This window comes from Geotrypetes seraphini, chromosome 5, assembly GCF_902459505.1.
Source record: "Geotrypetes seraphini chromosome 5, aGeoSer1.1, whole genome shotgun sequence".
Classification (NCBI taxonomy): domain Eukaryota; kingdom Metazoa; phylum Chordata; class Amphibia; order Gymnophiona; family Dermophiidae; genus Geotrypetes; species Geotrypetes seraphini.
Genome location: NC_047088.1, coordinates 151,929,530 through 151,942,499, shown reverse-complemented (window position 1 = coordinate 151,942,499; position 12,970 = coordinate 151,929,530). Strand labels below are relative to the sequence as shown.

The following is a 12,970-nucleotide window of genomic DNA, read 5'->3' as shown; positions in this document are numbered from 1 at the left end:
CAGATCCTGCCCCAACCTTCAGGATTTTTCCACTCTTAAGAAGGACACTGCTAGTGTTGCTTCACTGCAGCCAAGCCTCAGCTTGGAGTAGCCATCTTGGCTTCTCAACCCCCCCCCCCCCCCACTTGCGAACAAGCAGAATAAATTACTAGCACACTTCCTTTTTCTAGCATACACAGAAAATTCACTTCTCCAGCAGTGACTTTCTCCAAAGCATAACAGCAGTTAAATAATTGTCCCAGCAGCCAAACAGCCAAAACTCAAAAAGTCCAGAAAAAGAAAACTTCAAAAACAAGTACACAATCCAATTAGCTTACTTCCATTTCTTCAGGAAGCACAAACTCTGGCAAAGCACTCCCGTCCATCTCCTCTGGTTCCTGGTTTGTCTGGGCAGCTTCCTCTGTCTCTGGGTTCAGCATTTCCATGACTGCTGGCTCTTGAAGAGGTGGAGGCTCTTTCAACATGAGAGCTTCCTTAGACTGCCCTCTTCTCTGAGGCAGCCAGCTCTCTAAATGCTCAAGAACTGCTGTGCCACGCCCAGCCCTACGTGGGGGGAAGGGCTTTCTGCAGCTGAGGCTGCCTTCTAACCTGTTTGGTCAGCAGTTTCAAAGATGGAGGATTTAAAGGGACCAAACCATTTTTCCCAGTGCTATGTACTAAGTCCTGCCTGAATTCAGCCTGAGCTTTCTGATCCTGTTCCTGCCCTGCAGGGTCATACTGGTCAGGCTGGAATGGGAGTCGGGGTCTCCTTTCAAAATTGAAATCTTCTTTTCCAGAGGGTCCCAGCATGGCAGCCATTTTCATAGCCTACTGGTGCTACCTCAAAGCTTTCCATCGGCTGTAATCTGCCTCCCTTTGAATCAATTTCCTGTTTCTTCCTGGGCAGATTACGGCAGAGGGAAAGCTTCAAGGCAGTTCTGACAGCCTGTGAGAATGGCTGCCATGCCAGGACCCTCTGAAAAAGAAGATTTTGACTTTGAAAGGAGACTGTGAAGGTGAGGGTAAAGAAGAGAGGGAGGGAGGGAGATGGTCAGAAGAGGAAGAGATGCCTGGACTGCGGAGTCCCCTGGAGTTGTTTTAAGTTAGCTCAGGAGTGGAGATGGTGATGGATGAGAGCAGGGGAAAACGCAGACCGGGGGGGAAAAGATGTTGCACTGCAAGGGACAGAAAGGAGAAAGGGAGGGAGAAATCTTATACTGGGAGGGAAGAGAGATGACACAAGGATTCCAGAGAAGGGTGATGGAAGAAGGGAGAGAGAGATGCCAGACCAGGGAATGGAAGGGAAGGAGGGGATATGCTAGACTGCAGGAAGGAGAGAGAGAGAGAGATGCCAGCCCATGGGAAAGAGATGCCAGGCTGTGGAAAGGTGAGGAGAAAAATGTCGGACCTCAGGAGGGAAGAGGAAGGGAGGTAGATGATGGTGCACAGGGATGGGGGAATGGAGAGAGAGGGAGATGATGGTGCATAGGAATGTAGAGGAAGGGGAGAGAGAGGGAGGAGATTATGATACACGGTGATGGAGGAGAAGGGGAGGGAGAGGGAGGAGATAAGTGGTCTACTGCTAAACAGCTTTTGTAGAGCCATAACATTTGCCACTCCAGTAGAAGCAAGAATCCTTGCTCCATGCTCCTGTGTTAGAGGCTTCTTATCTTGATTTTACAAAACAGTTAAAAATTCAATTATTTAACAAGCTGGGTTTTTAATGCATCTTATTCTTATAAATTTTCACTTTATTTTAACATTGTTGTATTCTCATATTGTATGCATTTCTTTTATAATGAATGCACTTAATTTGTTAAATCACAAACGATTTGCATTGTTTGTACTATGCTTAACTGTTGGGAACCGCCTAGAACTCATGGGTATGGCGGTATATAAAAATAAATTATTATTTATTATTATTATTATTCAATACTATATTTTCAGCATCATAAGTTTCATTTGCATGCATGTTTTTATACAGTATATTTAAGACTAGGCAAGTACATTTTTGTGACCTAAATACTTGTACCTCAAATTGCAATTTCATTTGGGTGCAGGTAGTTTGAAAATTGATTTGAAATTTCTTATACCGCCTAATTTTGCCAGAACGAATATTTTTTTGTAAAGGGAAATGGGATGGGATTTGATATATCCCCACTCTCCACAGACAAGAAGGGGAGATGCAGGCACACTTGTTGGTGAAGTCCTAGGTCCTGTGTGTCGGTGCTCTCCCCTAGCAATGGTAAGCTTTTGGCTTACTGAGATTTTTTTTTTATTTATTTATACAGTATACCACTTAAATCCTAAGTGGTTTACATTCAGGTACTTTATCATATTTCCCTATCTGTCCCGGTAGGCTCAAATTGTATCTAGTCTACCTAGGGCAATGATGGGATTAAGTGACTTGCCCAGGGTCACAAGGAGCAACAAAGGACTCCCATCTTCAGTGGCTCCTCCCCATGATACTTAATTTTTTTCTTAGCTGCTCCTGTCAGGTCACCACTCTCCCTTCTCTCTCACACACAAATTAAAAAAAGAAATTCTAATATTTTTCTACTTCATGAGCCCTTACTAACAAAATAAGCAATTTACATATTATATACAAGTACTTATTTTGAACCTGAGCAATGGAGGGTTACGTGATTTGTCCAGAGTCCTGGGAGCTGCTGAGGGAACTGAACCTTATTTTACTGTTAATCCAAACTAAGAGGCACTTGTACTAAAGCTTAGCACACTCTAACAGAATTAGTGCACTAAATGCTGCATTGCTTATTTTATACCTATGGGCCATGTGGCATTTAGCGCATCGTAATGTCCATTAGCACATGATAAGCTTTAGTAAAAAAGGCCCCTAAGGTTCATTTTTTTAATGGGACCTGTGCTAAAACAGCATGAGTTAATAACTACATCCCTTTAAGTTGACTTTCAAAATGAATGTAACTTATCTGTGTAACAGCCTGCAAATCTTTGAGGCCTTTTATAAAATCACATCCTTAATGAGCTTAATATGCAGCATCAATTGTTCCTAATAGAAAATGTCCTTCCCACTCTGGGGTCGGCAGAGCACATAATTCAAAAGCATTGTGTGGTGATCTCGTATCTAGTGGTGGTTCCTATAGTTTGTTTTCAGTGCCATATTCTCATTGGTGCCAAAATCTACAGTGAGTTAAGCACTAAAGAAGGAAACCAATGAAGGCTCCAGTGTTGTTGCTTCATAAACATATCTATGATATGCTGTGGCCCAGTAAGCACTCCTTTTTTCACAGAAAGGGTTTATTTATATGCTCTGTTTATTCTTATTCTCTTTCTCAAGATGTGGACTTAGCCACCCAGCCTGTAGCCCCAGAATTGCTCCTTCCTGTCAATAGACAAAAGCGTGCAAGGCATCGGAATATCAAGAGACACAGCAAGACATCCAATGACAGCACCACCAGAACTATCCAGACAGAAATTATCAGAGGGGCCCTGCCAGAAGAGCTAAGAGGTAACCCTCAATCACATGTATTTTCCATGATGATGTTTGCATGAAAGGGAGGGGGATTTTACCACAGATTTTTCTATAAGTTTACATGGGACAGAGGGACAGATTGAGGGGGAACTACAAAAGAGTATGCACGACCAGGTAGCAGCAGTTATAGCCATGTGCATGTTGGCATACATTAAACAGAGGGTAGAAGCAAGAAATTAAGATGTCCTCCGACTGTCATATGAGGCATTTCTCATGTCATATTTGGAGGACAGGGCTCTGTTTGGGTACCAGCCTTTTTTAAATTAAAAAAAAAAGGATATCAAAATGATAGTACAAAGATAAAAAAGGTCAGTTAAGGTAGTAAAGGATCCAGAAAGGCACTCAGGTGCTGAAAGACGGTCCAGCCTGAGGTTATTTACATTAGAAAAATGTTTAAATGGAGTTTCATAGGACAGTCTTCAGCCTGGATACAATCTCCCTGATATTCAGCAATAATTAGCTAGCTGGGAACAGCTCCTGACCAAATACTATTTAGCTGGCTATCTGCTGATATTCAGTGGGAAATAGCTGGCTATCTCCTGCTGAGCTTCTGGCTCACCGGCTAGCCCAGTGACCAGCTATGTTGTGCAACAGAGCCAGTCACCACCAATATTCAGCAGTTGGCTGAGGCTGGCAGCTAGATGGATGGATCATGCCACCTAGTCAGCCACTGGTGCATGGCAACACACACAGTGAGGAATCCACCCTGTGATGTTTCACGGCAGAATACAGGAGTAGTTTGCCATTGCCTTCTCCTGTGCAGTGTGTGGCTCCACTATGTCGCTGCTGCCCAACAAAGGGCTCCTGAGCCTACAGCACCTGGTATTCCCTGGTGGTCCCCCGCCCAGGTACTAGCCAGACTAGGGTTACCAGATTTTCCCTCTGGAAAATCCGGACCCCCTAGACCTGCCCCCAGGCCTGCCCTGTCCACCCATCCCCACCCTGTCACACCCTGGTCCTGCCCACCATCTCCCCCCAGCCTCCCCCCCCCCACACACACTGCCTGCTCTCATCGGGCAGGACATCCACGTGAAGGAAAGCTTTTCAAAACCCGTACAAAGTGCTGGGTTTTGAAAAGCCATCCAGAACCTCAGACATGTCCTCAAAAGGTGTCCATGGTAACCCTAAGCCAGGCCCAATCCTGCTTAGCTTCCAACAGTAAGAGCAGGCCTACTCAGGGAGGCTAGGCCATAGGCCAGCAGCTAGATAAAAAGCAGGTCTATCTTTCTTCACTTTGCCTTATTCAGCCAGTCGCTCAATATCAGTTTGGCCAGCTAAGTCTGAGGCGGCAAACTTTGACACAGATATTCAATGCTGTTGGCCAGATACGGCTCCGGTATTGAATATCTGGTATCGCCACAGACCGCAGAAAGTAGCAGGGCTACCTCCTGTGGTCTCAAAATGGGACTAGTGTTTGCAGGCCTCTGGGTATAGTTTGCAACATACCTGTGCAAAACACATGTGGAATTTTCTTTTAATGTCAGCTGGCCAGCCAATACTTTGCAGATCTCAAAATAAAATCCCTCGTAGTTCCTTTTGCCAGCCCATCCTGATCTATCCCCACCCCACCTCTTTTCCTTAGAAGAGGGAGGATAATTTTCAGTGGGGCCTTCTCTGTGGGTAAACTCCCCATTTATCCATGGAGAATCCCTTTCAAACTTATTGTTGTAGTATAATGTTAAGAACATAAGAATTGTCGCTGCTGGGTCAGACCAGTTGTCCATCGTGCCCAGAAGCCCGCTCCCATGGCGGCCCTAAGATCAAAGACCAGTGCCCTAACTGAGTCTAGCCTTACCTGCGTACATTCTGGTTCAGCAGGAACTTGTCTAACTTTGTCTTGAATCCCTGGAGGGTGTTTTCCCCTACAACAGCCTCCTGAAAAGCATTCCAGATTTCTACCACTCTTTGAGTGAAGAAGAACTTCCTTACGTTTGTACAGAATCTATCCCCTTTTAACTTTAGAGAGTGCCTTCTCGTTCTCTCTACCTTGGAGCGGGTGAACAACCTGCCTTTATCTACTAAGTCTATTCCCTTCATTATCTTGAACATTTCGATCATGTCCCCTCTCAGTCTCCTCTTTTCAAGGGAGAAGAGGCCCAGTTTCTCTAATCTCTCACTGTACGGCAACTCCTCCAGCCCTCTAACCATTTTAGTTACTCTTCTCTGGACCCTTTTGAGTAGTATTATGTCCTTCTTCATGTACAGCGACCAGCGACAGTATTCCAGGTGGGGGCGCACCATGGCCCGGTACAGCAGCATGATAACCTCCGATCGGTTTGTGATCCTCTTCTTAATCATTCCTAGCATTCTGTTTGCCCTTTTTGCCGCTGCCGCACATTGCGCGGATGGCTTCATTGACTTGTCTACCAGTACTCCCAAGTCTCTTTCCTGGGGGGTCTCTCCGCGTACTGCACCAGACATTCTGTATTCGTGTATAAGATTTTTGTTGCCAACATGCATCACCTTACACTTATCCATGTTAAACCTCATTTGCCATGTCGCAGCCCATTTCTCGAGCGTGTTTATGTCACGCTGCAAGTCATTGCAATCCTTTGCCATCTTCACTACTCTGAATAACTTAGTATCGTCTGCAAATTTAATCACCTCACTCATCGTACCAATTTCCAGGTTGTTTATAAATATGGTGAAGAGCACGGGTCCAAGCACCAAACCCTGCAGTACTCCACTTGTGACACTTTTCCAGTCCGAGTATTGTCCATTTACCCCACTCTCTGTTTCCTATCTGCTAACCAGTTTTTAATCCATTTGATTATTTTACCCTCGATTCCATGGCTCTCAATTTTTTGAAGTAGTCGTTCAGTTGTCGAATGCCTTCTGAAAATCTAGATATACAATGTCGACCAGGTCACTCTTATCTATCTGCCTGTTTATTCCCTTGAAGAAGTGCAGTAAGTTCATCAAGCAAGATCTTCCTTTGCTGAAGCCGTGCTGGTTAGTCCTCATCAGATTTCCTCTGTATATTATCTCTGTTTTGTAATTTTATGGTAAGCCTGAAAAGTGATTATGCAAGCTTTATTTACTAATAACAAATGTATTACCAAATCCTTTATACTGAAATTGCTGGAGATAAAATGTGTGGGCAAACAATAGATTTAACGACCCTGAAAGAGGAAAATTTATTTAGAATGGTGAAATTATAGAACATTTTGCCATCAAAAGTAATTGTGGCTATAACAATAAATCAATTCAAAACCAAACTGCACAAAATTTTGGAGGCAAAACTATAATGGTGGACTTACAATATAGCTACACATTAAGAGAAAAAATTAGCATTTCTGACTTACCATACTTAAGAGACAGATGAACATTTTTTGATTACACTGGCCAACACTCATTTTGGTGCCTCAAATGTTAGACCTGTTTCTGGGTATATTTGACCTTCTGATTCCAAAAATAGCACTAGTTTTCTCCTATCAGCTCTAGTTTTTGAGACACAGAGCATGTGCCATATACCACTCTTCACTCTGTTCGCCCATTAAAAAATCAGGATATTTTAATGTAGTGTTTAAATTAATATCTTTTAAGTATGAAAGAAACATATTAAAAATTAAAAGAAAAGTGTAAAACATGAAAATCTACTTATTTAATACCAAAAGCACAAGTTTATGATACAAACTTTCCAGTTATTCGACACACAAGAAACTCCTTATGTAAGACTGCCGAGAGTGGGATCTGCCAGAACAATCCCACATAAGATCCCACAATAGTCTGCCATCATGTGTGCATCACAGATAATAGACTTTAACACTCATGTTACAGTCAAGCCTGTTGAAATGAAAGGGCATATCCTCTACTAATTGTGTGTAGTTGTCTGCCTTCTTGTTGCCAAGAAAGTTTTTCACAACAAGAACAAATAAAGACCAGGCACATGATTCAGTTTCATTCATTGATGTCATGAAATTTGGGTCATTTATATGTTGTCTTATCTGTGAACCATTGAAAATTCCTGCCTTTAGTTTTTCCATGGTAACATATGCGTTATGTATTCAATGCATAAACCGTCTGTATTCAAAGCCTTTACAAATTTTTTTTAAAAAAAATTTCTTGTATACCACCCTGCCATTAGTTCTAGGCGGTTCACAACAGTAGATAAATACAATCGTATACACATTTCTATGGGCAGAATTATATATCATGGTTAAAATACATCTTAAACATACAAGTATTAATATCTCGATTAAAATACAACCTAATTGTAAAGAAAAATTTACAAACATAGCATGATAAAATCATTAAAAAGCTTGAAGATCAACATTCTTGATTATCAAACAGATGAGTTTTTAATAATTTCCTAAATATAGGATAATAATACGCCTGAGCAATCAGCAGGCTTATCCAGGAATCCGCTTTCCCCACATGATATTCTAAAGTCCTATCAAAGAATGTTTTATAGCGACAACCCCTAGGGGTGGGGAAAATAAACATGCCGAAATTCCTGGTAAGCTTTTTTGAATTAAACAATTTCAGATATGATACCAAATAAGAGGGTAGTAGTCCAAAAAGGGCTTTATAACAAACACACCCGAATGCTACCAAAGATTCATTGATTACATTTTGTCCTCCAACCATCATATATTCCCTCAGAGACCAATCTTTTTTTGTCCAATGTTCATGTTTGGCTCTATTATCCCATAAAAATATCTAAGAAATTAGAGCTGATACAGTCTTTCCAATGCAATTTTCTGAATCAGCGCCCCAAATAACCCCAGGAACAGGTTTTAAAAAAAAAAAACCAACAACAAACAAGGCACCAAGAAAACATTTTTTTGTTGTTGTTGTTGGCCTGTTTTATAGATGCTTAGCACTTTTTCACAATATAATGGATTAGCATGTATATGCAGATTTGTTAAAAAAAAAATCAGAAGAATTTTGGACTCAATAGATTTCTAACCATCTTTTAGGCTAAACTGACTATAAAACTATAACCATATATGGATGCTTCAAGTTCTATGACAGCATATATAAGCCTTCCAAACTACCTCACAAAGTGTCTTCAGTAGGCCTGAACACAGCTATCCATATCAATTCTCATGCCACATGATCTGACCATATCACTCTCCTTCCTGGTTAGCCATCACTGGCTCCCTGGTTCATTTCAGGATACAGTTTAAAATCTTTAACTCATAAAATTCTTTTTGTATCACCCCCACATTCCTATATTTCTTGATTGTTCCATATATTTCTGTTCGTCCTCTTTGCTCTGTTTGTGAATTTTACTTATCTATTCCTTCGGTGTACTGCTCCCAATTTGCATTTACTCGACATTCTGCCTTCTTCTGTGTTGCCTCAACTTCATAGAATGCCCTCCCTGTAGCTCTACATTCTGAGCCTTCTTACCTAATATTTAGATCAGGATTGAAAACTTTCTTATTTCAAGAAGCATTTGGGGCACAGGCTGCATGCTGAGCTTCTCAATTCTGGCTGACTGGGTTGAGTTTTGTTCTCTGCCTGTGACTTGTATGTCTCTACTTGGTCCTTTCTTACTTTTCCTGTCCTGTTTATTTCTGGTGATCCTTTTCTTTCACTTTAGTATGTAAACCACCTTGTGCATCCTCTCACAAGGCAGGATATCAAGCATCTTATAAACAACTAGTGTTTAAGCCCGTTAGATTAACGGGTGCTAGAATATATGTGAAAATTACTGAAAACTTAATGTGAGAGCTTTAATATCCATATTATGGTTGATTTATTTAAAGTTTTTATATTTTTTCTATTTGTTGCATACTTTGTGCTTAATAAATTGTTTTTTTTTCCATTTTTTTCTGCAAATCTGTATAAGTCTGAGTGTCTGTGTGTCTCTCTCTCCTTGTCCAGTGTTTCTTGTGTTTTTTTTTTTCAATGTCTCTTTAGATCCCTGTCCAGAAATTCTGAGTGTCTTTGTCTCTCTCTCTCTCTCCTTGTCCACTGTATTTTTTTATTTTTTTTTTCAATCTGTCTCTTTAGCCCCCTGTCCTTCTGTGAGTGTCTGTGTGTCTCTCTGTCCTTGTCCTCTGTGGTGTTTTTTTTTTTGTTTGTTTTTTTAATCTGTCTCTTTAGCCCCCTGTCCTTCTGTGAGTGTATGTGTGTCTCTCTCTCCTTGTCCAGTGTTCCTGTCCTTCTGTGAGTGTCTGAAATTTGTTTTGACAACTCTGGAAGCAAAGAAGAACATACATACCTCTTTACTTGCATTCAGGTTGGGTTGAGCTGCCACATTTGTTCTGGGAACATCACAAAGTTGTCTGCCTGTATTTCTCCCCAGCCAATTTCCCTCCCTCTCAAGTCCCTGTGCACCACTTGCCAGGGTGCATCCTCCCACATCCTGGTCTGCATGTGTGGCTGTGAGTTCGGGCTCTTCAAATGAGCTGACAATTAGGTGTGTGTGTGAGTTCGGGTGAGTTCGGGAGGAGCTGGCGCTTAGTTGTGCCTGTGCATCCATGGTTTCTGCCACCGCTGCCACTCCTATTTAAAGCGACCTGCTAAGGTTCGCGGCCGGCTGTTGCGAACCTCACAGGCCGCTGTCCACCTCAGTAGCATGTTCCCTCTGTCGCGATCGCATCAGAGGGAACGTGCTACCATGTGGAGAGCGGCCTGAGAGGTTCGCTACAGCAGGCCGCTTTGAACATGAGCGGTAGCGGCTGTTGCGGGAGGATGGGGGGGGAGTCGTTGACGTGCAGGCTGCTGTGAACAGGAGCTGCGGCAGGACCATGAGGCGGGAGTGAGCTGTTCGGCTTCCCCTATCTGGTGAAACCGCTGTGTCGAGGAGAGCCGGGAGTGAGTTTTTCGACTTCCCCTATTTGGGGAAACCGCTGTGCCGAACTCAGCTGCGCGTCGGGAGTGAGATGTTCAACTTCCCCTATCTGGGGAAACCGCCGTGCCGAACTCAGCTGCGCGTGGGGCCGTAGTAAGCGCGGGGCATGCTGCACTCTTGGCGGCCACGGACATACGGATCATGGAAGCACGCCGATAAGAATGCGCATGCGCCGCCTACGGTTTTATTATATAGACTAGTCTTTAAGCCCATTACATTAACGGGTGCTAGAATAGATGTGTCTGTCTGTCTGTGTTTCTTTCTCTCTCTCTCCTTGGCCGCTGTCTGTGTCCTTCTGTCTTCCTCCCTCCCCCCTCCCGAGCAAAGCTGTCTTGCCCCCAGTAAACACCTACCCCCAAAGCAGCCCCCTTTCCCTCTCCCTGTCTTTCCATGGCCCCTTCTGTATTCCCCCAGAGCAAAGCTGTCTGTCCCCAGCACACCCCTTCCCCCAAAGCAGCCTCCTTTCCTTCTCCCTGACTGTGTCTCCGTGGCCCCCCTTCTGTATTCCCCCCAGAGCAAAGCTGTCTGCCCCCCAGCACTCACCTCCCCCAAAGCAGCCCCCTTTCCCTCTCCCTGTCTCTCCATGGCCCCTTCTGTCTTCTCCCCCAGAGCAAAGCTGTCTGTCCCCAGCACACTCTTCCCCCCAAAGCAGCCCCCTTTCCCTCTCCCCTGTATTGTTCCCGTTCTTACCCTCCCTCCATCCCAACAATTTGCAGGAGGGGGAAGGCTACAGGAGACTGTAGGCTGCGTGGGGAAGGCGAGAGTTAGCTCCGCCCACCCCCTGCGCATCACCAGCAGCGCGACCCAGCTCCCCCCTTAAAAGGGAGAGCCGCGGAGATCGTCCGACACCAGGCAGATTGCCTCTGTGAGTTGCTGCCTTGTTATTTGCTTTGCATTAGAATTTGCAGGAGGGGGAAGGCTACAGGAGACTGTAGGCTGCGTGGGGAAGGCGAGAGTTAGCTCCGCCCACCCCCTGCGCGTCACCAGCAGCGCGACCCGGCTCCCCCCTTAAAAGAGGGAGGGCTAACGGCACGCAGCCGTTCGGCGCGTGTCGAAGGCGAGCGGCAAAGGCGTTCGCCTTAGCGAGAGCGCCTTTGCGAAGACGCCTTAAGAAAGCGCCAGGAAGCAAGTCCAACAAACTAGTAATTCCAAACCGTAAGTTGTAAACTGTTAGACACACACACATTCAGGTAAAAGAGGTTCACATATAAAGCACAAGCAGCTCGGAGGAGGAAACAGGTTATGAGCACCCACGGAAGGCATATGATGAACTTTCCAGTCTTCTGCACTAGCTCCCCTCAGGGACTACGGCATACATTTGCAGTCGGTGCAGGGAGCTGGAAAGCCTGAAACAGCAAGTCGTGAAGGAACTCGAAGAACTTCTCAGTCATAAGGAGGAAAAGCACAAGCAAGAGAGGTTGACTGTGGAATCCAGTACCAGTGAAGTGATTGAGGAATTAGAGAGATACATCGTAGATGCCCACCAACAGATTGTGGAAATCCCAGGGCTGGAGATCAGAAACCAAACAACCAGGGAGGATGTACTAAACGATGCAGAAAGAGGAACCAATCCGATCAGAGGAGATGATAGACCATCTGGGGATGAGCCACAGAAGAAGGAAGACAGGATTTACACCATGGATACGGACTTAAGACCCCCGAGGAACCTTCAACTAAAGAAGATTGGGATCAAATTAGCCTATCTTGCAGTGTGTTGTTAAGGTGAATTGTAACCCACTTTAAACACCAAACAAGGCCTAGTAAAGGGACCTTGTAATGTATATTAGTCCAGCATTATGAAAAACATATCCAGATGTTTAAAGAAAACTACACCTTTGTACCATCAGCTGTGGCTATCTAAGCCTAGATATCTACAGCTACAAAATATGTTAGATATTTAAGGGGCACTTTTACTAAAGGGTGGTAAAATTTGGTCTTTGTGCTTTTTGACACAGGACTTTCTGACATTCTAAATCCAGATTGAACATAGAAACATGACGGCAGCTCTCTATCTCTATCTCTACCTCTGTCTTTATATTTTTATCTTTACTTTTCATAAATTGTTTCTTCAGGTACTTTAGTTAGATTGTGAGCCTTTGGGACAGTTAGGGAATTTTCCAAGTACCTATCTTATTTATTTTTATTTATTGTATCTTTTAATGCATCATTTTTCTAAACCGCTTAGAAACCTCACGGTTATTAGCGGTATATAAGAATTAAATTAAATTAAATCATAGTTGGAGATTCCATCATAAGAAATGTGGACAGCCACACTGCGGGAGGAAGAGAGGATAGACTGGTTACCTGCCTGCCTGGTGCAAGAGTGAGGGATGTGGCCAGCAGGATCACAGACGGAGCAGGAGGAAAGGATACTGCCGTACTTATCCACGTGGGAACCAACGATGTTAGCGGACGGAAATATGATAGGGAAGTAATGAAGGACCAGCTCCGATCACTCGGAAGGAAATTAAAGGTCAGAGATGTGAAGGTGGCTTTTTCGGAAATTCTCCCGGTGCCGAGAGCGGACGCAATGTGACAGGATGAATTGAGAGAAGTTAACGCCTGGATGAAGCGATGGTGTGAAGAGGAGGGTTTCGACTTCGTGCGAAACTGGACAACATTCTGGGGAAGAAGCAGGTACTTTAGAAAGGACGGTCTACACCTCACCAAGC

The 12,970-nt window shown here is 43.9% G+C and overlaps 1 protein-coding gene across 6 annotated transcripts in view; it reads left to right on the top strand.

The window, feature by feature from the left end:
• The window catches only part of KIAA2012 (KIAA2012 ortholog), a 262,432-nt gene that overhangs the window by 94,264 nt on the left and 155,198 nt on the right, over positions 1-12,970 (top strand). For all 6 annotated transcript variants that reach the window (XM_033946967.1, XM_033946969.1, XM_033946966.1 and 3 more), the window contains one exon: positions 3,296-3,466. In XM_033946967.1, coding sequence (XP_033802858.1) covers positions 3,296-3,466 — 171 coding nt within the window. The remainder of the gene's footprint in view (positions 1-3,295; positions 3,467-12,970) is intronic.